This window comes from Ceratina calcarata, unplaced genomic scaffold (genome assembly GCF_001652005.2).
Source record: "Ceratina calcarata isolate Rehan_Ccalc_2016 unplaced genomic scaffold, ASM165200v1 scaffold81, whole genome shotgun sequence".
NCBI classification, from domain to species: Eukaryota; Metazoa; Arthropoda; class Insecta; order Hymenoptera; family Apidae; genus Ceratina; species Ceratina calcarata.
In genome coordinates, this window is record NW_017179422.1 from 301,043 (window position 1) to 325,483 (window position 24,441).

General features: G+C 39.4%; 1 protein-coding gene across 7 annotated transcripts in view; it reads right to left on the bottom strand.

The window, feature by feature from the left end:
- The window catches only part of LOC108631090 (uncharacterized), a 98,668-nt gene that overhangs the window by 24,742 nt on the left and 49,485 nt on the right, over positions 1 to 24,441 (bottom strand). For 2 of the 7 annotated variants that reach the window (XM_018034792.2, XM_018034790.2), the window contains 2 exons: positions 4,175 to 4,285; positions 1,392 to 1,480 (listed from right to left, as the gene is read on the bottom strand). In XM_018034792.2, the coding sequence (XP_017890281.1) occupies positions 1,392 to 1,467 (76 nt within the window). In that variant the 5' untranslated portion in view covers positions 1,468 to 1,480; positions 4,175 to 4,285. Of the gene's footprint in view, positions 1 to 1,366; positions 1,481 to 4,174; positions 4,286 to 24,441 lie in introns of all 7 variants that reach the window. The other 5 variants (XM_026818590.1, XM_018034791.2, XM_026818591.1 and 2 more) reach the window with 3 other exon arrangements.

The following is a 24,441-nucleotide window of genomic DNA, read 5'->3' on the forward strand; positions in this document are numbered from 1 at the left end:
GTTATTAAGTTGTATTTCAGGATGATATAAAATCCTATATTGATTCCGATATAATAGCAGACATTAAAATAAAAGCAACGAGCACATTTCAACAGATAACTTGCACTTTGGCAGTTATGAATGGAGCACGAATGGAGACGAAAGTGGCCGTGAATGACGAACTGGTCAGTGAACAAAGCAGTCTCAAAAATAATCTCGTGCAATATCGACACCTGCTATCGCATGAAATAACGGAACGCCATTCATTTAGGGAGGTGCTGTCCTTTCTGGGCACTGCCTTGCGCAATCATGGTTTGGATCCGATTGTCCGTCAACCTTATTCATTCACCGCTTGGCTCGACGTACCCTTCACTTAAATCGGGCTTCAATTTAATAAATAGCCGCTTCATGCTTCATCGAAATTGAAGTTCCCGCAAAAGAGCATTCTCAGAAAAAAAATAAAAAGATATTCTAATACACCATTCCATATTATTCCTATAGAATGCATGTCGAATCACGATTTTAAATACTTAATGATGGTAAATGAAAATTTCAAGAACCAAAAGTTTTGACTACCTCGTGTTAACACAAAATCAAGGGAACCAAATTGTAGGCACATTTTTATGAAATCCAATGAATTTGCTTCAACCATACATGAAGCCGTGCAACCGCAGGGTAAAGAGATAAAAAGAGATAAAAAATCGTGGGACGCCGGAAAAGCTACAAAATTCACGAGAGGACACAGTATTTGTCCATTAAAACGTACGCGCGGCCTAAAGTTTAATTACGAAACGGGAACTGGGTTAATGACTCGCGATTCAGAAAGGTTTTAGGTCCGGTAATCCACGCATTGGGCCATTCTTTCGCTGTCAGACTCGAAACGTCCCGAGAACATTTGTTCGCTTTAACGATCGACAACGGGGACAATGCAGAAATTATCCACCAGCGCGAATTGAAATTTACTGATTCGCCGCGAAAACTGCGAACTTACTTACTAATCCACGAAATTGATACGAATGGAAACGCGGCAAGCGCGACGAATAACTTCGCGGAACTATGGCAACGGCGCCGTTATATTTTCACCGTTTCCATTATTTATATCGGTTGAATTCACCCGGTGAGTTAAAACTTCCGGCTATTTAGCCGTCCGCTGAATTTAACGGAGACAACACGCGTCTCCATTTAAACTTTATGATGAATGCTGCCCTGATAATTCATTTTGAGAGCATAAGATTTAGCTTTCGTATTTTATGAGATCATATTAATCCACTTTGTTCAGCTTTAGAATATTTACGTACCCGGTTAATTTATGTTTATCTTGCACTCGGAACTAATTCAATTTAAGATTATCCTACATTTTGGAGCTTACGGTGAAGTGTGGACTAACCTGTGGGTGTGCATGGTGTTCTTACCGCCTCGACGAGGTCTTCGCGACTTCCGGGCGGTGCTTCCAGCATCGTGCTGCTGCCGGAAAATCTCTTCACACATAGCAGGCTCAGCGCTGAAACAAAAAATTTAAATGTAAATACAATGAGGTATTAAAAAAACCAACAATTTAATTCAAGTCTTGTCTTTTAATCACCTTTTCACATCCCTTAATTTCATGTTCACATCTTACCAACAAATTAAACATTCTTGTCTTTATAGCAATTACGAAACTTTTCCCTTTACCTAATAATCTGATTTTCAGAATAATCTGCTAGGTCTGGAAGATAATTTATTGAAGAAACTTGGATAAGCCCAGGAAAGAGAATGTTTGATTAAATGCTTCTTACAACCGACATTTCATTAAGTTCACTTTAAGGATTTCAGATAATATATATTTCATTATACTCCCAATTCGGGACTTAACTTCTCAAGAATTCATTAGATTCTGCTAACATAATCTAGTGGTTCTTTTATAACTAAGATTCCACACGATGTCTGAGCTAGTATTAACCTATTCTACTTGGAACTCAATTATTCATTCTTTCGCCTTCAGTTATTGATTTTCACATCTGTTATTGCTAACAGAAATAGAGAGATTAAAACAGAAACATATATACAGGATGGAACACGAAGCGTGAAAGTAAAATTAAAATCAGTCCTATCTAAATAGTCTAGTAGAGTGACTTCCTTAGAGAGAATTTCTCTAATTGTTTCTTTCTAACAAAAACAGAAGAAACATGAACGAAGTCCAAGGTGCGTAGTTGCTGTTGGAACATGTCGCGCGCATTATTCTTTTTCGCGCAATTTACTGTCGGGGGAAAGCAAAAGGAGAAGACTCGGCGCCACAAGGTCTCGTCAACGTGTTGTCCTCGCAAGACTCTCGCGTGCACGACGTTTTAATTAAATTTTCACAACCACAACGCCACGACCTAAAGGAATGTTTCGTTGCGCTTGTAATACGTGAATGTCATGACACGCATACTTTGAAGTCACACTGTGCATGCGATTCTGTGTACAAATAGAAGGGCTCAGCTAGTATTAGAAACATTGTATGAGCCGGTTAATACCCTTTCACCTTTGTGCCTGAGTAGAAATCGGGAAAAGGCATCATGTCCAGGAAATCGTCTCGCGTGATTAATTTAAAGACAGGCTTAAAAGGACACCGTTTCGTTCCATCAGAGAAATTATTTGTAGGTGAAAACTTTATGGACAGACATTTCTTAATTAATTATTGTTCATAGTGATATTAAAAGCTATTAAACTCGAATAACTAGTAATAAACTAGTCATCTTCTAAAAACCTTAATTTTGTTAATTCCATTCTGTGTTTCAAGCTGTTATTTTAACATTGATAAAATTGGCTTTAATTTTGCTTTCTTTTCTTTACGAGCTTATTCCTTTTCACGTTAAAAAAATTCTACACTCGAAGGCGATCGAAACTTTTCTACGATTTCGCTGCGCGTCCCAGCTTCCTGCGGTTCAATTTTCGTCCTTTGACGATAACCGAAAGCAGGAGAACATCGAGAATCGCGGCACAGCCACCGTACTACCACACTTTTTGTCCCCTCCCAATGGCCTTTTTCAATGGTCCTTTCGTTCTTTCGACTCCTTCTCGATTCCTTCTGCCCCGCCACGCTGCCGTCACCATCGATCCTTTTGTGGCTGCCAGATCGAGCAGACCGCATTTTCCAAGCGAAACTCTAATCTTCCGCAAGCGTTCACTCTGTCGCCTCTCTCTCTCTCACACCCCTTCCCACCCTATTACTCTCTCTTTCTGTGTAACCGAGTTTGCGGATACTTTGAAAGCAAATTCGTGGGACCGCAATTCCAGATAAAATTGCGCCTTTCAGTATGGCGACTCACGGAAGAATTCCGAATTGTATTCCAGAGAGCCGCGTGCATTGTCGCTGCCGCACACGGCTTCTCCGCTTTTTCCTGTTGCCTGGAATCCTACGAAATTGAATCACAAAGGGGAGAGAAATCCTTTCCTTCCTTCGATCATTTCCGAACTTCTCCTCTCCGGCACTGTCAATCTTGCTTTTCACTTCTGTTTATTCCCTCTTCCAATATCTCTTACAAATAAAATTTATCTCACCACTACAGAAAGTATTCCTTTCCAATTTTAAAACATTTGTGGTTGAAAGGATCGGAAACATCCATTAAAACGGAAATTCTCAAATAAGAATGCGTTCTATTTTAACTGCTGAAAAAGATTTTTATACTGCAAAATAAATGATCGTTAGAACATTATTCTTTGCGGTCTCTAAGATTTTTATTTCTCATTTGTCATGCTTCTCCGTAAATATAGTGAGACAAAACGTATAGCACACACGCGACCGATTGGGACGGGGAAATTCCAGCCTCGACGGAACGGAGGTTGGAAGCAAGGGAATTTTATTTATCCGAATGCCGTAGTCGTTTATCTCCAGTCTCCCGAGCTTCCACGACCGATAGCCCCTGGCCAATGTCTCGTCCCAGAATCCAGTTTTTTTAGCGACTACTCTGTTTAATGTCTTGTCTAAGATATATTTTCTAGTTGCTTCTCGTTACTTTTATATTAGACCGTATTTCTGAATAATTCAATTGCAGAGACAGTAGTACATAATCGTGATTAAAAAATAATCTATGTTAGATTTGACGATTTTATTAGATTCGATCCTCGCATCAAAGAAAACTTGATACTGATTATTAACGAAAAAGTATATGTCTAGTATAATCACGCGTCGAGGTATTGGTCGTTTGATTTGATAATTTAAAGAAAAACTCACCCCGCTTCAATTCCCGCCACGTGTTCGTGATTTCGTCGAGTCTGCCTTGCCCGTTTGGTGTTCACCCATATATTCCTCTCATATCGTACTGACGACCGACGTTCTACAAACCTGGAGCACAGTAGAACAGCGTGGTTAAGTGATTTACTCTATGTTCCTGTTCTCGTTGCTTTCCCATTATCGCAACTGCGCAATGTATTACATGCTCCAGTTACAGTGACGTTGCGATATATATTGTGATTACATTACCAAACAATTAAATGTAATGAGACAAACGTTGCATAGGAGAATATATTATTAGTGTAGTAATAACAATTTACTGAATCTTTCCTATTCTTTTGTCATCAACAAGTTCTCTTTTCTACTTTTTTTATGGCTATTTCTATACACATCTTGACCCATTCCTCTCATTCTCTTCCAAATCTCAAGTACTTGGAGTAGCTACTTCTATTCTTTTCCGCCACTATCTCTTCCTACCCTTTTTCTACTCCCCAAAACCCAGGTACATATCTCCTTTTGTTCTACTTTCAAATCTCATCCAAGTATCTACCCTCTATTCTATTATTCCCCATTAAAATTATGTTTTACATTCCGTAATTTCCGTTTTTCCTCTCTTTAGAAGTAATCAGGTAACAATCTTTAAATGTGCTTGTAGTATTATTTTTAATCTTTTCATCACAGTACAATTCGTTTCTCTCTCTTTTTTTTATAAAATAACTGTACCGACTACTGAGTTAGGGCGAAGCACAGATGCGACAAATACGAAGGCAGTCCCACAAGCTGCAGGGTGGGTGCACGTGCATGTGTACACGTGGCGGGACGTATGCACCGCAGACCACGCGAGAGCAAATAAGCGAGGAGTGTACGCGCGCGGATTATGCAAAATGACGACTACAAACTGGAACCGTGAGTTTTATCTCGTGCCCTGTTAAACTACGCTTTATCGCTTTAATTTGCTTAATACGCCGGCACTTCAATCAATCGCAGGCCCCAACTTTTTCCTGGGATTTTTCACGAAAATACGATATTTGCGCCGCTTGTTGTTCCCCCTTGATTTTTCACAAACGCTGAGGACACTCAATTTCATTGTCGAAATCCCGGTAAACAAACTGTTAATTATTATATTTTCAAGTACAGGTGTTTTTATTTATTTCACTGAATGTTTTGTATTTGACGTGGGAAAAAGGTATACATTTAATACAACGTATATTTAGCCTCCAGGAATTTTTTATTTAAGCGTTGTTATGAATATTTCACACCTTATTAAATTCAAGAAGCTTTCCGAGGATATGCATTCAAGAACCCTGCTTTAAATTGAAGTTGTTTGCCAATTGCGTGATAAAGAATTATTCATTTTTTATGGCTATTGCTACGAACCAAGAAGTTTTTTATTCTGAATTACATACGTGGTATAAAATTAATTATTGAATAAAATATCATTTTCGCGATTGAATCAGACAAACACAATTTATTCAAAGGTGGTTTAATATCTACACTTTGACAAAAAAAAAAGAAATACTGAATTTTCTTTCTCGAAATTATTTGTATAACATTTATGAAACTTTCAACTGTATAGGTGATATAAAGTTTGATGTGAATAATTAATAGGATAATTTTGCTTGAATATGTTCTACACTTTCTACTTGGTAAGGAGAGACAGGATTGTAGGTGCTATAGATCTTGTCAGATAATAGTTCAGCTATCCGAACATCCGCTAATTTCGAGTACATAGTAACTCGCGAGGAACAGCCGGCGAAATCCTGACAGGAGTTTCGATTGTCGCTCGAGTGGCTACTGCACCGGTCGCTGCAGTCACAGTCGGTGGCGCCAGCGGAGAACTGATAATTGGTGTCCAAAAACTGTTTTCAAGCCGGAAACCAATCGTTGTCCCCCTTTGGCGAAACTTTTGCAGTCGCCGTGCGCAGAGTTTCATCGCTCGCGGGCTGTCCAAGTCGTCAGCAGTTCGATGAACCGATCGCGAAAACCGTGCCACCCGGCTTACCAGAGAAAGAAAAATTGTGGCTGGCAAAGCGCGAAAACTGTACGCACTGTGGAACACATAAAAGCGTCCATCGTATTTCTGGCCGGACCAAAGTGGAACCGCGCCACTTTTCCAATATCACCAGAGGAATGTTTTTGTCTCTGGTCGAACGTAGAAATACAGTTCTGAAAGTTAGTTGCTATAAAAATGGTAAAAAACTATCCTCAACTTTGGGAACAATTTTTAAAACCAATGAAAATAAGCTTGATTTAAGAAAGTAGAATTTCAAGTAATTTTAGTTTGTGATTTGAATAATTGAATAAAACAGCCAAATAAAGTATTCATATAGGCATTGTAATATTGTTGTAAAAGAGAAACAATTCATGCATAAGTGCATTGCACCAATCCTTATTCGCGTATTATCCAAGCGTTAAGATTCGTGCCTTTGAACGCTACCCCGACCGCGTACAGTGTATACCCTACACTTCGTTCACGAGCTAGCTCCCAGGAGTCGTATAGTGGGTGACTAGTAATTAGCTAGAGGAGTGACACTATCTCCATTATCACTCCCAGGATACAACGAACACGCGATATCTGGCCTTAGCCGGTCGTCGTATATTCGTTTCCTATCCTTTGGTGTGTGCAAATAATTTTCATTTCACAGATTAATCACAGTAATTCCGTTTCAGCAAATAATTAACTGCAAGAGATGAGCGAATCACTCTTCCAACGAACTTTCCTTCTATCTCTATACGTTTCAAAACTTTACAAGTTAAATTAAAGCGAAGTACTCATTGAGCGCGTCTCATTATTTCTTTCCTCGTTTCTCATTATTATTCTTTTCTACGTTGAAAAATCTAACTACAAAGGAGGTAGAGATACGAGAACGAATGGGAACCTCGCGGTTGAACGGGAATCATTTTTCCAATGCAACCACCCTCTTCCTATATTTTTCTTTATTTTTGCCAACCACCATTTTTCTCCATTCTAACGTTGCCATTATCCTCCTTTGGTACGCGTGCAGGTACGTATTTATACATATACTTACAGCCTCCGTCTCGTCGTTCCTTTCGGATGCACGCGCGCATCCGGTTCTTCCGTTTTTCATTCCCCGCTTGTCTCTTCTCATTCCCCATCGCCGCGCGTTTATCCGGATGCTTTTCAACTAGGTACACACATGGAAGACGTCTTTTCCGCGGGGAAAAAGAACGAGCTTATAACCCGGCATGAAGACGAGAATATAAAGCAGATAGTGTACCTCTGCTGGAACGATCTCATAACCTTCTTCCAGCGTTACGCTCTACTCATTTTTCTCTTCTCGTTCCGCCGCTTTTTCTTCCACCCCGGCCTCTTACTTTGACCACGGGTTCGGGGTGCGCGTTTCGGGTTGCCAGCCGGACAAGCCGGCAATTTTCATGGCCCCGCGAAAGTTTGCGGAACGGCCTCCGGATATCCGGACACAAACGAAATTTCGTGGAAAGAAGAGCCGACTACTAACTAACTACAGTTTACGGAAAAACCGGTGTATTAAAGTTTACCCGGGGAACTACGTCCTAATGGGAGACAGGAATGCGGTTAATTCATCGCAACCTGAATCATATATTGAACGACTAATTGCTAAATTAATTAGCATGATTGTGATTAATTAAACGGTTACTCTCCTCAATAACTGCTGAACATTAATCACCAGGTTCGAACGTTTCAACTGCTCTAATTAACGCCAATCAATGGCTGCGTTAAAAGTTAATACGACTTCCGATTCCTTTGAGAATTTTTACTTAATTAAAGTTGAGATGCTCGAACAAGGATCCAAAGCGTTTGGAAGATTCCTTGTTTCCTTCTACGCTTATTTTATATCTACGTCGATTTTAATGAAGTAAGTTCGTCTTTTTAAGAGCTCTACCTAGCACCATACTAAATTTCATCGAAATTGTTAACTCCACTATCGATAGAACTCCCTTAAGTTAACTTGTAATAGAAAACGAGGTAGAATTACGTGTATACGTGTATTATACACCACTATATGTACTATACAACGCCAAGTCATTGTCCTTATATCGCGTTCCTTAGTGATGGCATCTTTACGGCAAACGGATGCTGTAAACTTCGCCTAAGACGTCAGTCGTAATTTAGAGAACAGATTGCCTCGTGCTTCCGACTCGACACGCCGTCATTGTGATTAAAATGCGAAACGCGTTAATTATCTTTCCTAATATTTACCCTTCGATCATTCCACGCGTCATGATCTGCGATACAAATGCAGGGAAAGTTGTAATTAAGCCGAAATGAATAAATTATTTCATAAGAACCTTATTCAAAGTACGTACGAGTTTCGATCAAGTTGCGACATTGTGAATTTCAATAAAGGTCAGACAGGGTTGACTGCAGTTTGCCAAAGTTTTTAATTTCACGTTTTACAAAAGGAACAGAGCCTATTGATTTTTATGATCTTCCGACTATCATTCTCAAGTTCATTGTAAAATTTCTTACGGATCTATAGATCACGCGGCATCGATCGCACAACAGCTGACCCAATTACCAGCCGCGTCGAGCCGCGAAATGGCTTTGTATTATTTATGCGAAGCTGAAACCGCTTCCCATGTGACATTTATACTCTTCCCGGGTCGCGAAACGGAACATTAGATAACGTGCTGTACACGCGAAATGCCTGGTGCAATTAAAGTGCATTACGACTCGACTGCGTCTCGCCTAGCGAACTTCGCTTCGTTCGCCAACAATAACGACGAAATGGATGGTGCATTAACACATTATTTTCGCTTATTCATTCCACATCAAGTGACTTAGCCTCGATGACTGAGCGTAAATTTCACTTATTCGATAAAATTCGGTCCCGCAGGTTTCCTTACATTAGATTTCTTTCTAAAACGCATGATTTTTATTCGCACGGTGCCACTGTGTTAACTTAACGTTAACTCCCAAATGTCCGCAAATATTTGGTCAAACAAATTTTTTTTAAACTGTCGAGTCAAAAACAAATAGTGGCGGAGTATTACATGTGTATGTATAAGTGAACGTACACAGCCCTTGACTGTACCGTTTTATGGGAGAAACGCTAGGGTGTACAAATATTTGTTCACAATTTGATTTACATTCTTTTCTTAAAGGTAGTAGTTAAAGAAATAAAAGAGCGGTGCACATAAAAAATATTATTTATTTCCGACTCATTGTCAGTATCAGAAAAAGTGGAGGAGCTTTATATTTTTTCACATAAACACAGCGAGCGCGGCAATTTCGCGAGATATGATCTCCCGCAACAATGGGGCGGCGGCCGATTCAGCCTGGATAAATCAAAACCCGGGAGAGACGATAAAACCAAGAGAGACTTTTCTTTCCGGGCATGGATAAACTCTCGAGCAAGTTTTCCAGGCCGAGGCAATAACCAGGCGACGTCGCGTCGCGACGCCCCCGCAATCGTATTCATTCCACGCTCGTTTCTTTATTTCCTTTTGCCTTCCTGTCTCCCTGCTTTTTCACATGTACGTGCGTACACACACTCACACACGGCTTAATTAACCACGCGTCTCCAGATTCGTCGCGCGAGGACACTCGGAAATACGTTTGTGTTCGACTTCTTTTTCACGTATGTTTGTCGTTCGACCGGGAAACACTTCTTTTTGCTATCCTTCCTTTATTTCCTTTTATCTGCCTCTCGCGTCTCAAGAGTGGTTTCATTTTCCTTGAAGTGACGCACATCGAAGCTGAGCGAAGGATTTCCACAAGCCTCAAAGCCTGCTTCTAATAGGCTTGATACGTCCTGAGGGGAGGATAAACTTCAGAAACAATACCCGTGCAAAATCCTATTGTATTTATATCCAGTTTACGAAAATCTTTTTCGAAAATTCTTGTGTAGCCATGTTTCTACTCAAAACAGCATCAATAGATTCTACGAAATGTTAGAATGATGCAAATGGTTCTTATTTCCTTTTTGAAGTCTGAGTTTTCCAGTCGAGTATAGTTCACCAAGTTTTGTCTTATCAATGACTGTCGCAGATCAAACTGAAGAATCGTACATCGACCGGAATTATAATAAAGAAGCAATTTATTGAACAGTAATAATTAAATATGTTAATGCGCTAATTCAGAAGAAGAAGTTTATTGAATAATAATAATTGAATATTAATTATTAATGCGATAATTGGAACATCAGTTTGTGCGTGACATATAATTATATTATAAAAGCCAATGAAAATAAATTAGACAGTGGAATGAATTATGCATTCAATGGGATTATAAAGGCGGTATTCAAAGGATTTATACATTTCAGTATTCATAATCTTTAATAAATCTGGGATAATGGAAAATTAGTTGTTCGAATTAATTACAAATACATGATATTCCTCAAGAGCCGTACATGCTGTTTTAAAAAAAGACGACGTTTCACATAAAACAACTTAATATTCCAAATGACATTTAAAATAAGTAAGTAATTTTACATTTTGGAAGCTTGGAAAGAATTAGGACTGAAATTAATAAATGAAACCACTCAACCATCTTAGGCTCAGTTTGTACGCCAAACTAGAAATCAGGTCATCTCGTTGAGGGACGAGGCATCGATTTACCGACGAATTCTAATTAGTCGAGATGGAGGCTTGCCTGTTTAAAAAGAGACACCTACTGTTCTGTCAATGGCACAAGCTAGTCGACACGTTTTCGCCTAAAGGTTCGCGTTTATTGTTCCCGTGCCCATCAAAAAGGTTATTCAGTCCGCGTATAGTAGCATACGTGTATCTGAATAGCTAGCGTTGATAATGAATGCGAAGATGAGGAACCTTCATTCTTGTGTCTGTGTTTTAATCTGAATAAAAGATTAAATCTTTTTAAAGTGCAATAATAATAGTGAGGATAATAGACTAATAGCAATCAAACAATTATCTTCGTTGAATATTATTTTTAATGACTCCTCAGGTTAAGGGATGAAAAGAGAGCAATACCTCTAGCTTATACAAACTAATAATGTAAATTCTGTTCATTATCGTATATGCACGTAATAACGTGGATTATATTAGAAACATGATATGCATTATGTATTCGCCTCGCCGTCATTCCTAATCCCTGACACAGCGGTTTGAATCGTGCCACAGCATAACTCAAATTCGACTGTAATTGCCATCACAGTGTAATAATTGGATTGTAATCTATAATTTAATTTATTTTGAAACAGTTTCATAATGTAGTAAAACACATATATTACAAAATCCTGCTCCGAAATAGAGAGGCGACCGAGGAAACGTCGTAAAAATTCATTTACGATATGAACGAATCGGTTTTTGTACGCGAAGCTCGATGTTTTCCCTCAGCTTGTCGAACAGCCGACCGAGTTTAAGCTGTTTAGAACTTCGGGACCCCCGGATGCGACTATTGCAGACCTATACGGGTTCCCGTTTCCTTCGCACCCACACGACAATGGCCAGCTTCGAATTTGAAGGGATAGCACCATTGGTGCCGAGCGTAACTCTGATGTATTGGCGGATTAGGCAACCGACCGCGCCATCGCAGTCGGACTTTCCTACGACCCCGATACAACGATGCTCCTCTGTTTAGCGAGCGAAACTTCGCCCGAGGCATAATCGTAAAGCACTGACATCGATTTGCCGAACTTTACCTCGATCCTTCATTGTGTTTCTTGCCATTAATCCTCCACGATACTGTTCAATTTAATTGTTTTAATCGTTTAGCTACATCCCGGATTCGATTTGTCTTCGCACTGCCATGTATTTTATTTCTATACTTTTCTACTAACAGTAAAACGATGTTGAATGTCTCACTGTTCTACCCACTGTGTCTTCCTGTTCCTTAGCGATATGACTTTCTACTTCTTCCTGACCTGCTATTTATAAAAATGATTTCCTAGGCAGCTCCTTTCATCGGAGACCACTTTAATTCAGCAATAATTCCACGTTAATTAACAGAGTCAACGGAAGAAAATCTTCATGCGAATATTTCTTGAAGACGTCACCGTGTTCCTTTTGTATCTATTTTGAAAGCAGTCGGCCACAGCAGTTTCTCGTTTCTTGTACCGACGCTGATAAACGTGCCAGTTCTAGCATGAAGAAGGGATGCGCTATAATGGAGCAGGAGTGGTAGCCCATTGTGGGGAACACAATGAACCTCTCGTTTGAGCATTCCCAAGGAGAATGTCTCCGGCAGTGAGTACGCCGCGCGCCGCCGTCGTCGCCGCCGCCGTCGCGCTGGTTCAGGAATAAATGCCACGAAGCACCGTTGTCAAACAACTTACCAGTCCACGGATTCATTGTCCGCGACGTTTGTACTAATCTTCATAATCCCGCCGATTCATTCTCGCTCTATTGACGTACGAACGGCTTCAATTTAGGACGAGCGTTAAATATTTCAGAGCGTTCGATTCAATCCGGCCGTGAATTGCGAACGCAATTTCCACGACAATAAAGTGACAGACTTATTACTATTTCAAATAAGCGAGTATTGTATTGTAAAATTTAATATTTGCATTACGCGAGCACACAGTGAACAATATTTAATTATTTAAACATAAAGAGGGTTGTGTACGAGTTACGTCTGTGTAATGATTGCATTATTGTATCGTCTCTCTTTTCATAGTAATATCTTGAAAATTATTAAGTGTCCGATTTATGGTCCAACAAACCCATTTCTCATCAGTCACTTAAATTTTCAAATCAGTTGGAGAGAGGAACCTTTTGGAAGAATATCCTAATCTCGTACAAGGGTGTAATAAATGGTATTTCGATTAATCTACTTAATCTACCTGACCGGTAAGCTATTAACAACCCCTTTCCGATGGAATACTGAAATACATACGTATAATTGGCGGGACTGCATTGGAGCATCAATGGTTATTACAGAGGACAAAGGGTTTAGAGATTTACATGTCTAATGAAAACTCATCCCTAGCGACCTGGAGTTTCGTCACCGTCTTGCATCTTAGAATTTCGAGTAATCTATAGTCTCTGTGGGCAGCTTCCGCGCATTCGTATTGGTCCGATCCGGAGCACAAAGAGAATTCGAGATAACGCGAGGTTGCCGGCCACTGTTTACGAGATACCGTCGGGTGGTACGATGTACGAAGCATTGTTAGCCTCCGTGAGTGTACTTGTGTGTCAAGCGATAAATTAAACAACTTCCGTCTACGAGACAGATCGTCCAATTTGCGAACTTTCTACTGGATTTTAAGAAGATACGCTAAAGAGGAAAGTTTCCTCCACGGAACGGAGTTTCGACGAAGCGATAATCTAATGTACGTTGTGTATATTTATAATCAGATACGTGTACGTAATAAATTTGATTAAAATCTTTGAAAATGCAACGTAAAGAATTGACATTACCTCGTAATCAATCTAATCTTGGACGAATTTATTCTGAATTTAATAATGAATCATGTCACCTTGTCACCGAGTTTCAACAAGCGCGACAGCGCGGACCATGTAAATAAATTATAATTCGAGCTACTCTCTCAACCATCTCCCAGTGTATAAAACTGGACAATATTTGTACGCATTGCGTCCATTGTATAACAAATCAAAGCAGCGATAGAAAGGAAGAGAAAATAAAAAGTGCGGTTCTCATCAGAGTCACAGAAATAACAACGCCGTCGTCCAGTTGCTCCATTTTTCCACATGTTATTAATTCCTCGATATTCGCGGCGAGCCGCGACAGCTTCGATGCTTTCCAATCATTCCGTCCGATACGCCCGTTTCTCGCCGTGGATGGAACCGCGTCTCGTCCATTTACAATCTCCTGTCTATCGCGAAACTGTGACGGACGAAGGTTAAAACGGAATCGCGGACACGCCACGTATATGCGGAATATGGGCTACATATTATCGGCTACAGCTCCTTATTCTATCCGTTCTGGTGCTTTATTTAGCAGCAAACTGGATCGTTACTCAGTACAAAGTTTGTTCGACTGTACATTCTGACTGTGACATTCAATATTAACAACTATCTATCGAGCGTCAGTGGAGATTTCAGAATGTAATTTTCTGATTCACCTTTGCGAATTTTCAATTTCTCGTGCATATGATGTAAAATTAGAGGAAGCTTTGTGATAAAATGAGACAAATGTAAAAATTTCATTACGAAACGATTGTTTCTCCCAATAGTCTTTGAAAACGATCAATTTCTATCGTAATTTCGTGCATTGTGTTACATATTTCATTCGGTGTTCGATGCAAGCTGAATGAGATGTAAACGTGCACAACCTGCAATATGATCCCCTTTATGATGGTAATGTGTTTCAGCTAATTCACTGTGCAAATGACCGAGGAAGCAATCAGACTGCATCTACACCGGGCACCTCGTACTGTACGAATTAAATCCGGGATTACACTAGCATCGAATATAATTTTAATTACATGTTTAATTAAATTAAAAACTGTGAGCAGAATCAAGCTACGTTTCTGTATGTATACAGACATCTGTGTATTCCTCGTTCTACAAATTTGAATATAAACTTTACTCTCTCACGGTTTTAATTATCAAATTATCATAAAGAGGAACATTGCACATAAAAAAGTAGATATTGTCATTATCATCGTGGAAGGAAAGAATAAGAGACAATTTGGAGAAGAAATTCTTCAAGCGAAATAAGAAGGGTACGAGAAAGTTTTTACTAAAAAGTGGAGTTCACGAAGAAAGAGGAAAAGCCGCGAAGAAATTCGAAACATAATAAAAGGTACAAGCCGAGGAATCGACCCGTAGTCAAGTTTCGCCAAGTGCACACGTGCATATCTACTATACATGCAACATCGTCCTTAATTCCTAAAGCAAACTTTTGTAGAAAGGCGTCGAAACAAACTAGGAGCATCAAGGGGTTAGACTCGCTAGCGCTACAATACTACAAAGTCAAAGTGATAATGATAGCCACTAAATTGTTCGTAAATGTGGGTTACGGTTTTTCAGAAATACTTTTTATCGCTGTACATATAATGAGACTTTTTTTATAGAAAAAGTGGTACTTTTCTGCAAGAGGAGTAGGTAGTTCAATTTAGCGTGCTCTAGTCATGATTTAATGAGTCAGTGATGAAGCCGGGATCGAACCCGAGAATCAATCACTAGAGCCACCGCGGGCTTCAAATTCTATCCGTAATAGTAGGGAATCGGAGTATCGCCTGATTCGTAATGGGTTAACTGTGGCTCTCGGCGGAGAAGTTCGTCGCCACTAATTATAAACATAACTATAACGCATAAAAATGATTTGTATCAATCATGGAATATTATTAGATGGGTAATTATTTCGATATCTGGATATCGTAGTGAGCTAATAACATTGTGCTCTCTCAATGAGCATATTGTGCGCGTTCATATTTCAAGCACTCGTCACAGGAATTATTTTACAATATTGCTGGAAGCAAGACGCTTCAATTAACGGAACCGGTGAATTATTGTTTTACGAGAGAACTATTTCACAATTAAATACGAATTAACATATTCGAAAAATTCTTCATAAATTGATAATTGTTGACCGTAATAATGATCGCGGCAGTATTGTAATATTTCAAGCTTTTATGCATTAATATACATAATAAATGTATTCATTTAATTCTGGTGTATAATAAATATGATCTCCATTTATATAAATGTTTTATTATTGAATTTTCATTGCATGCGTTACAGGACATAATTAACTTTCTTTCTTTCTTTCGAACAGCGTTACTTTAAGTTACAGAGGTTATTCAGGCAATAACTGATTTGAGCCACGTGTTGTTTCAATCGCATAAATCTCCTGCCTCATTCCTTTGCTGTCGATTCTTTCCAGCCTGATCTCTTTTACGTTCACGTGGAATAAGCTACTGTAGGTGTGCGCGCAACCCTCGCCCGTTCTCCACGGGGAGGCGAGTTCCGAACTCGCTCGTGCGCGTTTCCGACATTTTCACTATCTGGCATCCGACTGCTGTCACAATAATATCCTTGCTCCTTCGCCACCTTCGTGATTTAGGTATCCCTTCCTTCACATCTCGCTTCACTATTCCAGGGAATTACATTTCCAAGCCGTTCGCGTAATTATACCACGTTTCTCAACACCTTTCGAATAGTGAAATTGTAGGAAAATATTCGTTTTCATTAGAGGGAAGAAAGCCCAGGACGTAATTAATTTTTACGAGAAAACCGCACAACGTAGGAGGATTTAAAAGAAAAAAAACATATGTATTACCTTTCCTGCATATGTAGTTATATGAAAATTAAATTAAATCGTATTACATGGAAGCTATTTGAAAAAAGTATACAAAAGTAGAAACTCAAATAAGTGCATACAAAAGATTAAGTCAGGAGATTCTGTGATATTTGAAAAACGCAAATAGTGCAGAATTAGAGTCACATTTCAACAATGTAAAATAATAAAGTCATGAAAAAAATCAGTGCTACAGCGGATACGATTCTGCGCCGTCATGCTTCGCTTCGGCGAGCACAAAGGTGCTAGTTTCCTCGTAATTAGCCGGGTCGATCCATATAGTTCGACGCGTGATTCAACAATTAGAGGGTGTGCCGAGTATCCACCTACGCTCGTTCGCCGATGCCAGCTTCTATCATAACAAACGCAGCGTCATGCTTTCATCGCCACCCTTCAACGTCGTGATTTATACACGTGTCAGATTGTGTACCGTTGCGTGCGTTGTACTAACAATCTCAACGGGGGCAGGTGTGATTATGCGTCGTCCCTATGTACTTCCCTACACTGCCGCGACGCATTTACACGAGCGCGTATGTTATGTACTCGTACGTGCGACTGGCTATTTAGTTAGTCATGGTGATGCGTGCATTCGTCCTGCAGCTTGTCCGCCGTTCGTCACAGTGTAGTACGAAACGGACGAAACCTCGTTCAAAAATTCCACGGATCGTCTGGCCGCTGAATATCGCGTTGTCAGTATAAAATTCGAAACTAACAGCCGGCCGAGACCTTTTTGCGGTTACCTTTTCTCCTCGTACCTTTTACAGTTTTTTTCGTGGCAAGAATGGTCGAAAAATAGCTCAATTGGGCAGAAAGGATTGGGTTAATTAGACAGGTGTCACATATTTTTTAATAGTTCTCCAGTCCTCTGGTTCTTACATACAGTCTATATTATAAAAAACTAATCGTTATTCGTAATACCACGAGGATTGAGAATCTCAGTTTGAACTTGAGAATAATCGATGAGTTAATAACGCGAGACGAGCGAGAATTTATAATCGGGCCAGGATTTGGAAGCATTGAAATTACTCGATGTAAAACCTGCTTTTTATGAGGAGTACGCGTGGCTGCTTAAAATGTTCGATAATGAAACGCACAATTAATTGCGATCGACGATAATCGAATTTTTATGTTAATTAGCTCTGATTGCGTATCGACGCGGTTCGTATAAATGTGGGTAAGTTCATTTTACTCTGGCGAAAGCACGTCGAGTGGATCAATTCGAGATCGGACGGACCACGGTCATTTGTAATCGAATATTCAATCCTTTTTATACAGTTAACTGAATAAACAATTTACACGCTAAATAATTATCTGTTAACGAATCATTACTTTAATTATACATACGTCGCATGCTGAAATATCCATTCGCAATTTAAATGCTATGAAATTTTCATAAATAATTAAAATCTAAAAATTACTCAACGATTTTAACAGTTGATGACGGAGTTCTTAAGGATGGTCATTAGAATTGCGTGAACTTCCATCTTCAGCTTTTAGATAGGAAAATAATGAGCAAGTAGGGAACAAGTTCTGTGTTAGGTAAGTATTAACGGAATAATCCACCCATCTTCATGATTAATCAACATATTGTACAGAAGTTGTGAAGCAACAGTCGAAGTCGAGAAATGAAGATTCATTCTTCTAATAATAGTTGGGCAACATTTATAAAACAGGATTTCCATTCGTTACGAATAGGTTTCACTTTTATCGTGCGGTATCGTTAACATAAAAGTATTTTGTAATGAATCACCTATTAACACTAATCGTCGAGCGTCACGTGATCCGAATTCCCGAATCGAATTCCCCTGCAATTACTAGGCAACTCCCCAAACGAAAGGCATTGTGTATCGTGCGTGAACGCATTTCCTGATTAACGATACGCCCTGGTTATTATCAGATCGCGGATGTAATTATCCATGAACGACACCGAGCCAATCTAATCGTAATTGGACGTTAATTATAATATGTGTATTAGTCAACACAAATAAACAAGGTAATCAAATTAATGAGTGATTGATCAGACTGTCGCACGATGAATATTAACCACGCTAGCTAGTAGCTAATTATCCATAATATCCATATGCTCACATACGTATGTCTCATAAATTTCGAAAATTTGTTCATTTTTCCAAATTTATTTCCTTGCTGCAAATACGTGTACTACTACATCAACAAATTACCGCAAATAAAAGTTGAAGACTACAGAAAAAGCTGGCATTATTCTCAAATTAATGGGAGAGTAACTTTTAATTAAAATTGCTCCCGAATCTAAGCCGACTTATTGTTGTACTAATTATACACCTACTGGAATTTTAATTACGTCAAGAACACTCAGTCTACCGAGCAAACAAAACCGTTATTGGCTGCTAGACTTTTCTCAACTTTTCCATCCTCCACTCTTTTTCCCGTCGCACTCGAGAATATCGTGTAACTGGTTGGATTTTCCTCGCGGTACGATCGTCGGGAAACACGCTAGACGATAGCAGGGAGAAATTTAAAAATGGGTCGCCGTTTAGCCAATCAAGCCCGAGGTGGAGGAGCGGGGTGGGAAAAGAGAAGTTTTCCTCGCCGTAGAAGGAAATTTGTTGTCCGAGTGTTCCGAAGTTTTTCCATAGGTTTCTACATATACCCCTTCAATATACACATTGCAAACGATACTCGCGCATGCTTGTACATTCCGCGATAAGGAGTTGGAAGTTCGCGAAACGAATAAAGCGAACGTTCCATTCGCCGACTGGTTATTTCGCGATATCAAATTCTAATAAATATCTCGCTGAATACGTGAAAATAGTCTGAATCCACAAGTCGCGCTGGGACTGAAAATGATGACGGTCGTAAACCAATTATCTATCGATCCAATTTTGCGAGTAACGTGCGTGGCAAAATTGAACAAAGAATCAATGGGAATCTAAATTCCGATCAGGTGGAACAAGCCTCCCGGCGTTACGAGATGCGGTCTGAATTCCTAGCTAATAATTAGATTACCATCGACACAGTTCCTCTGTCTTCCCACGCGGAAATCGAAGTGCCGAATCGTGAATGCCACTCCCATGAAGGGTCTATGAAACTACTTCAACTGCTAATGATCCTAATCGTTCTTGGCATTTCCATGATTGGTCTACAATTAAGGTCCTACGTTTCGCCGACCGATTAATTAATCGTTGTTAAAAATTCCACAGGTCTCCACGCTTAGATCCTGCTCCGAAAATAGAAATCGATCTGAAAATACGTATTTCTTCGTCGAATGGATCTCCTAAGACCTTTATATCCTCGTGCTTCACAGTAAAACAAGCGGCTCGAATCGAATTGCTGGGGTTAATACGCTTCAAGCGCCGGTTCCAGCTGATAGGATTACCGGAAGCGTTCAATGAGCATTGCCTTGATCATTCGAATTCAGTCCAGGAGAACGAGCACGAATGGGTAACATCGGTGACTCTGGAGGCCGGTTAGACTCGTTCAGTAGTAACGATTCCATAGCAATTTTCCAGAATAGAGACCCCGATTTGAATAGTATTTAATGTTTCGTCTTTGCCGAACAACAATTTAACGTTCTGTAGAGAAAAAGATTTTTGTTTCTAAAGTGACTTAGTGTTGGAAAGAAGCCAATTATTGGCCAGGAATCCTTTATGCCCACCTCGAGCGCCGCTTTGCCAACCACCCTGGGAATTCTCATCCCCCTGGTTTGCCGCAGGCGTTAATTACTCTCCGGTAGAAAATATTCAATCGAACGGCGAGCAAATCGTTCAATGCTCTTCTCCGTTGGCATTGTTTCGCATGGTACCTCTATTAAACATGGAAGTATGTTAATTGCACGTCTCGAGACGCGGCACGTCCATCGATTCTGATGAAAATCGTGTCGGTGGTTGACAGATTCTTAAGATTCTCTGATCGCTTTTTATTTTCATCGCCGACTGCCTCTGAATATTAAGTAGTACTACGGAGTTTGATCTGAATGAAAATTGAACTCAGGACAGAAATTATTTTTTTTGCAACCCGTACCGTAGATATTGATTGCTATCCTAAAAGACTGTCTATATTTTTTCATTCGTTTATCTAAAAACTTGCTCAAGAAGAAATTTAACATTTCGTGGTATCCTTCAGTCGAAAATCCGAGCCTTTAAATTTTAACGAGAGGGCTAGGCAAGAAGTGGCACAACTAACTTGTAACATTGGCCAACAAAAACACTCGTAGCCTGGTCATCGTGAAGCTAGATAGGAGGATGTTTCAGAGCCTAAGGATTATCTGAGCGTACAGTAGCACGCCGTTTATTCAAGAGAAGCTGCTGCAAAAACGCGGCAACCGTAAACGTTGTATATTACTCGTACCGACACGACGGCGATGTTACGACCGGAGAAGAATTTTTCTAGCGAATAGTTACGAGGTTCATCCTCGTGCCTCGCATTAAAAACATTTCCGTCGTCCCGACCAACGCATGAATTTTTTCTCGACTTCCATCTTTTTATCGGTGCAATTAAATACGTCAGGGAATTTTTACAGACCAGCCTGTACCTTTAGCTACCTGCTGCTTTCCGTTAATGCGGATATGCATTTTTAAAATCCTTGGCTTCGTAAAAGGAAACGTGCACGTAAAAACGATAATTAGAAACAGTATTTCTTTACAAATGAACAGAATAACTGAAGAATGTGCCTTGCAATATACGTAAGTAACGAGGCGAATGTCTAACGTCCATTTACAGAATTTACTACGTAAAGAAAAACTGTACCTGTGCAGCGAGTATCGTTCACAAAGAATCGAAAGACGCAAGAGAATTTGCTGTACATACAAAGTAGTAAAGGGATTTTTTTACCGAAAGTTCTCAGTCAGGCAAACAAATGTCAGCACGTTTGACAAAATTCCAAGTTCTTTCCCCTTGTCTACTCTGCATCGCTTTCGCGGCTCAGTGACACAATGCAACCATGACACGTGCGACAGAATTTTTGATAAATTGCAACCCGAAAAGAACATTCCATTTGATTGATTAAACAGTGAACCGTCGAGATAAATAAACATTCCTGTTCGCAACATACTATTGGACATTTAATATTTAATAAATGAGTGCAAGGGAGAAAAATGTATTAAGCAGAATAAAACATGTGAGTGAGAAGGAAAGCATATTCATTGCTTTACGATAAACATGACTAAGTCCGGTACTTTACTTATTTTTAAGATCGTCTTAAGCATTTTCTATTCCTGTCTATCCCACATTTCCAGTTTCTATTGTGTACAAGATGTTTAAGGCGATCTTAAATATAAGTAACGTCTCTGAATATCGTCCTAAGACGCTTTATTCTTTGCGAGACATTTTTTCCGATGCCCTCACATGAGAATCCTACAGTACACGAATTCGAAATTAGAAGTTTGCAATAGAAGAAAAAGTAGAATCGCGTTGATAAAATGAAATATTATTCGAAGCTCTAAAGGCAGTGATCGTGGAACTAATTTCGACCCTTCTCGAATGGGATTAAAACGAGTAAAATGGTAAAAGGAGAGGCGGTCTGATAAAAGTTAAGGTAGGAACGCGCGATAATCCAGTTTCAAGCCGGTCATTCTTTACTTTCGTGGGGACGAATTTTTCACGAATTTCACAACGCGGCGAGGCGCGGTGCGGTGCGGCGACGCGCGTAATAGAGAACTTTCGCCACGCGAGATCCAATTCCATTGTTTGAAAACGAATCCAGAACATTTTTTTCGTCATACTAATGGTAATACTTCATCTCTTAAAAATCGTCCGGCTCTTCACTTTTATTTCCATCAATTTCACGCTAAATTATTCTACTATTCATTCCTAATTTATCTAACGCTATGGTTATTAATTATTATGAGGATATCAATATATGTACCAAAGTCATGTGGAAATCGCACAGAATTAATTACCAAGTGCGTCGAGAATCAAATAATATCCAAGTTGTCTCATTAATACGAATGAAGCAATTACTAATATACACTGTAGTTCAAAAGTACTGACATACTTAACGCTGTTTTATGAGCAATTATAGTTTAAGTTTTAAAAATTGTTCTATTATTCTATCAAGAATGTTATTTGCCAATTGTCAAATTACTTGTTCTATTCTTCGTTTCATTCATTAATAGCAGCATTTAATTCTTCGTTATAGTCTAGTTACATTTTTATTATATTTATTCCTAGTTATATTCTTAAATCGTAATATAATTTATATACGAAGTTAAACTTTAGTTTCACTATTTCTAACGATCATTAAAAGAAAAACAGGTATCGTTGAGTTATCTTCACGTGGAGCTAAACTTTTGGATAATGTTGTGTGCCGAACGCGACTCGCCGTAATTAAAATGATCAGCCAGCCGTGTTTTATCAGCAAGTATGGCAATTCGAACAGCTTAATTCCAGAGCCGGGGACCAATTGGGATGTGTTGTTGAATCGCACGCGGCGGCCAGAGGCGGCGGAAGATTAAATCAGCTCGCATTGCAAATTAAATTCGAATGATGTGCTGCCCGTTTATCTTGTTACGGACTCGTATTGCCTAACAATTGAAATTTCGTGAGCCGAACACCAGAATTCTGTATAGCGAACATGTAAAGCGACAGTCGAAAGTCTCGCATAATGTACATACATACGTACATATTCTGTACACAATACACGCATGCCAGTGAAATATGTATTCGAGCTTACGCGCGGAACACGCGATTATTCGCACGTGTGTCCCTTGCTATCGTGTGCGTGCAATTGCGAGCATGAATGGGACCTTATTCGATAATTCCGCTGGAATATGGAGGCAACGATCCACACTTGCGGTTATCCAAATCGTTAAATACCGATTGGACGGTTCTATTGATTCGGTGGCCTGTAGGTGACGTCGGTGGTTCCTACCGACGGACCACTGTTGGCAATCCGAAACTGCATTGCCTGCTATTTTCTCTTCCAAATATAGAAAATTCAGCGATCTTCAAAGCATACGATACGGCGATGACAAAATATATCTAATAAATAATTTACAAGCCTTCGTGTATTTCTATATTGCGACTATAACATGGAAAATTATATCTTACTCTTGTCGAGGATTTTCGCGATTAAAACATTTAATAAGTTTTGAATTTTGGAGATTTCTCGGCTTAATCTACCTGGAGACAAATAATTTGTAAATTCGATGGTACCGTTCCGTTTTATGGATTCATTTGTTACCGTATTGAACATTTACTGAAAGGCATTGGATAGGATTTTGTCGTTGTTCCGACGGTATTGTTCCTGCGAAATGTATTGCGAAATGGTTTTGTTCCAATTTACGTGTTGGGAGAACGTGCTGTAATTATATGTGCAAGCGCGTTTACGTTCATTCTGCATGCCAACAATGAAAATTTACGATCGGCGTTTTTCAAATGTCGCTGTCATATAGAGATACAGATATGTTTGTACGTTTGTACGTGTACAGTTATATGTATATTTCATTATAAAATTTGCTTTTATATTCAGTATTATTTTGCACCTTAATGCTGCCAAAAGTAGACATATCTTTTATTTTTATATTGTATTTTACAATCTATGAAATTCTCGATTGATATTAGAAATTCGTTTTAGCTTTCGTCAGTGCCGGTTAGAAGACTCGTAAAATGCACGATAGGTTCACTCGATGCGTAAGTCCTTATCCTTATTTCTCTTTATATCTCTACATACACTAGCTAAATCTCCAGATATACAAAGTGCCCCAAAAGTCATGGTACAACAGGGCAGATGATGTTACTATGTGCAAAAATAAATCGAAAGAAAGAATAATATGTTTTCATTTAAGACTTGGTTTTCAAGAAAAATGAGTTTAAAGACCGGTTAGGTAACCGTGCATTGGGGCAATTGTACCACAATTTTTGGAATACCCTGTATAATATATAGCGAAGAACTCTTGCCACTGGATAGCATGCGCCATTTGCGTGGGTTGAAAAATTGTTCACCAAAAAATCACGAATAAGGTTTGCATGGTTGTACGCGTTTTACTCACTCACACGTACAGTGCGTGCCGATAATACTGTCAGATGAAAAATGTCGAAAAACCGGAAAATTCGTAGCGATGACGAAAAATGATGGCAAAAGCGGGTTCCTTTTCATGTGAAAATGCCAATAGCAACTGTTGAC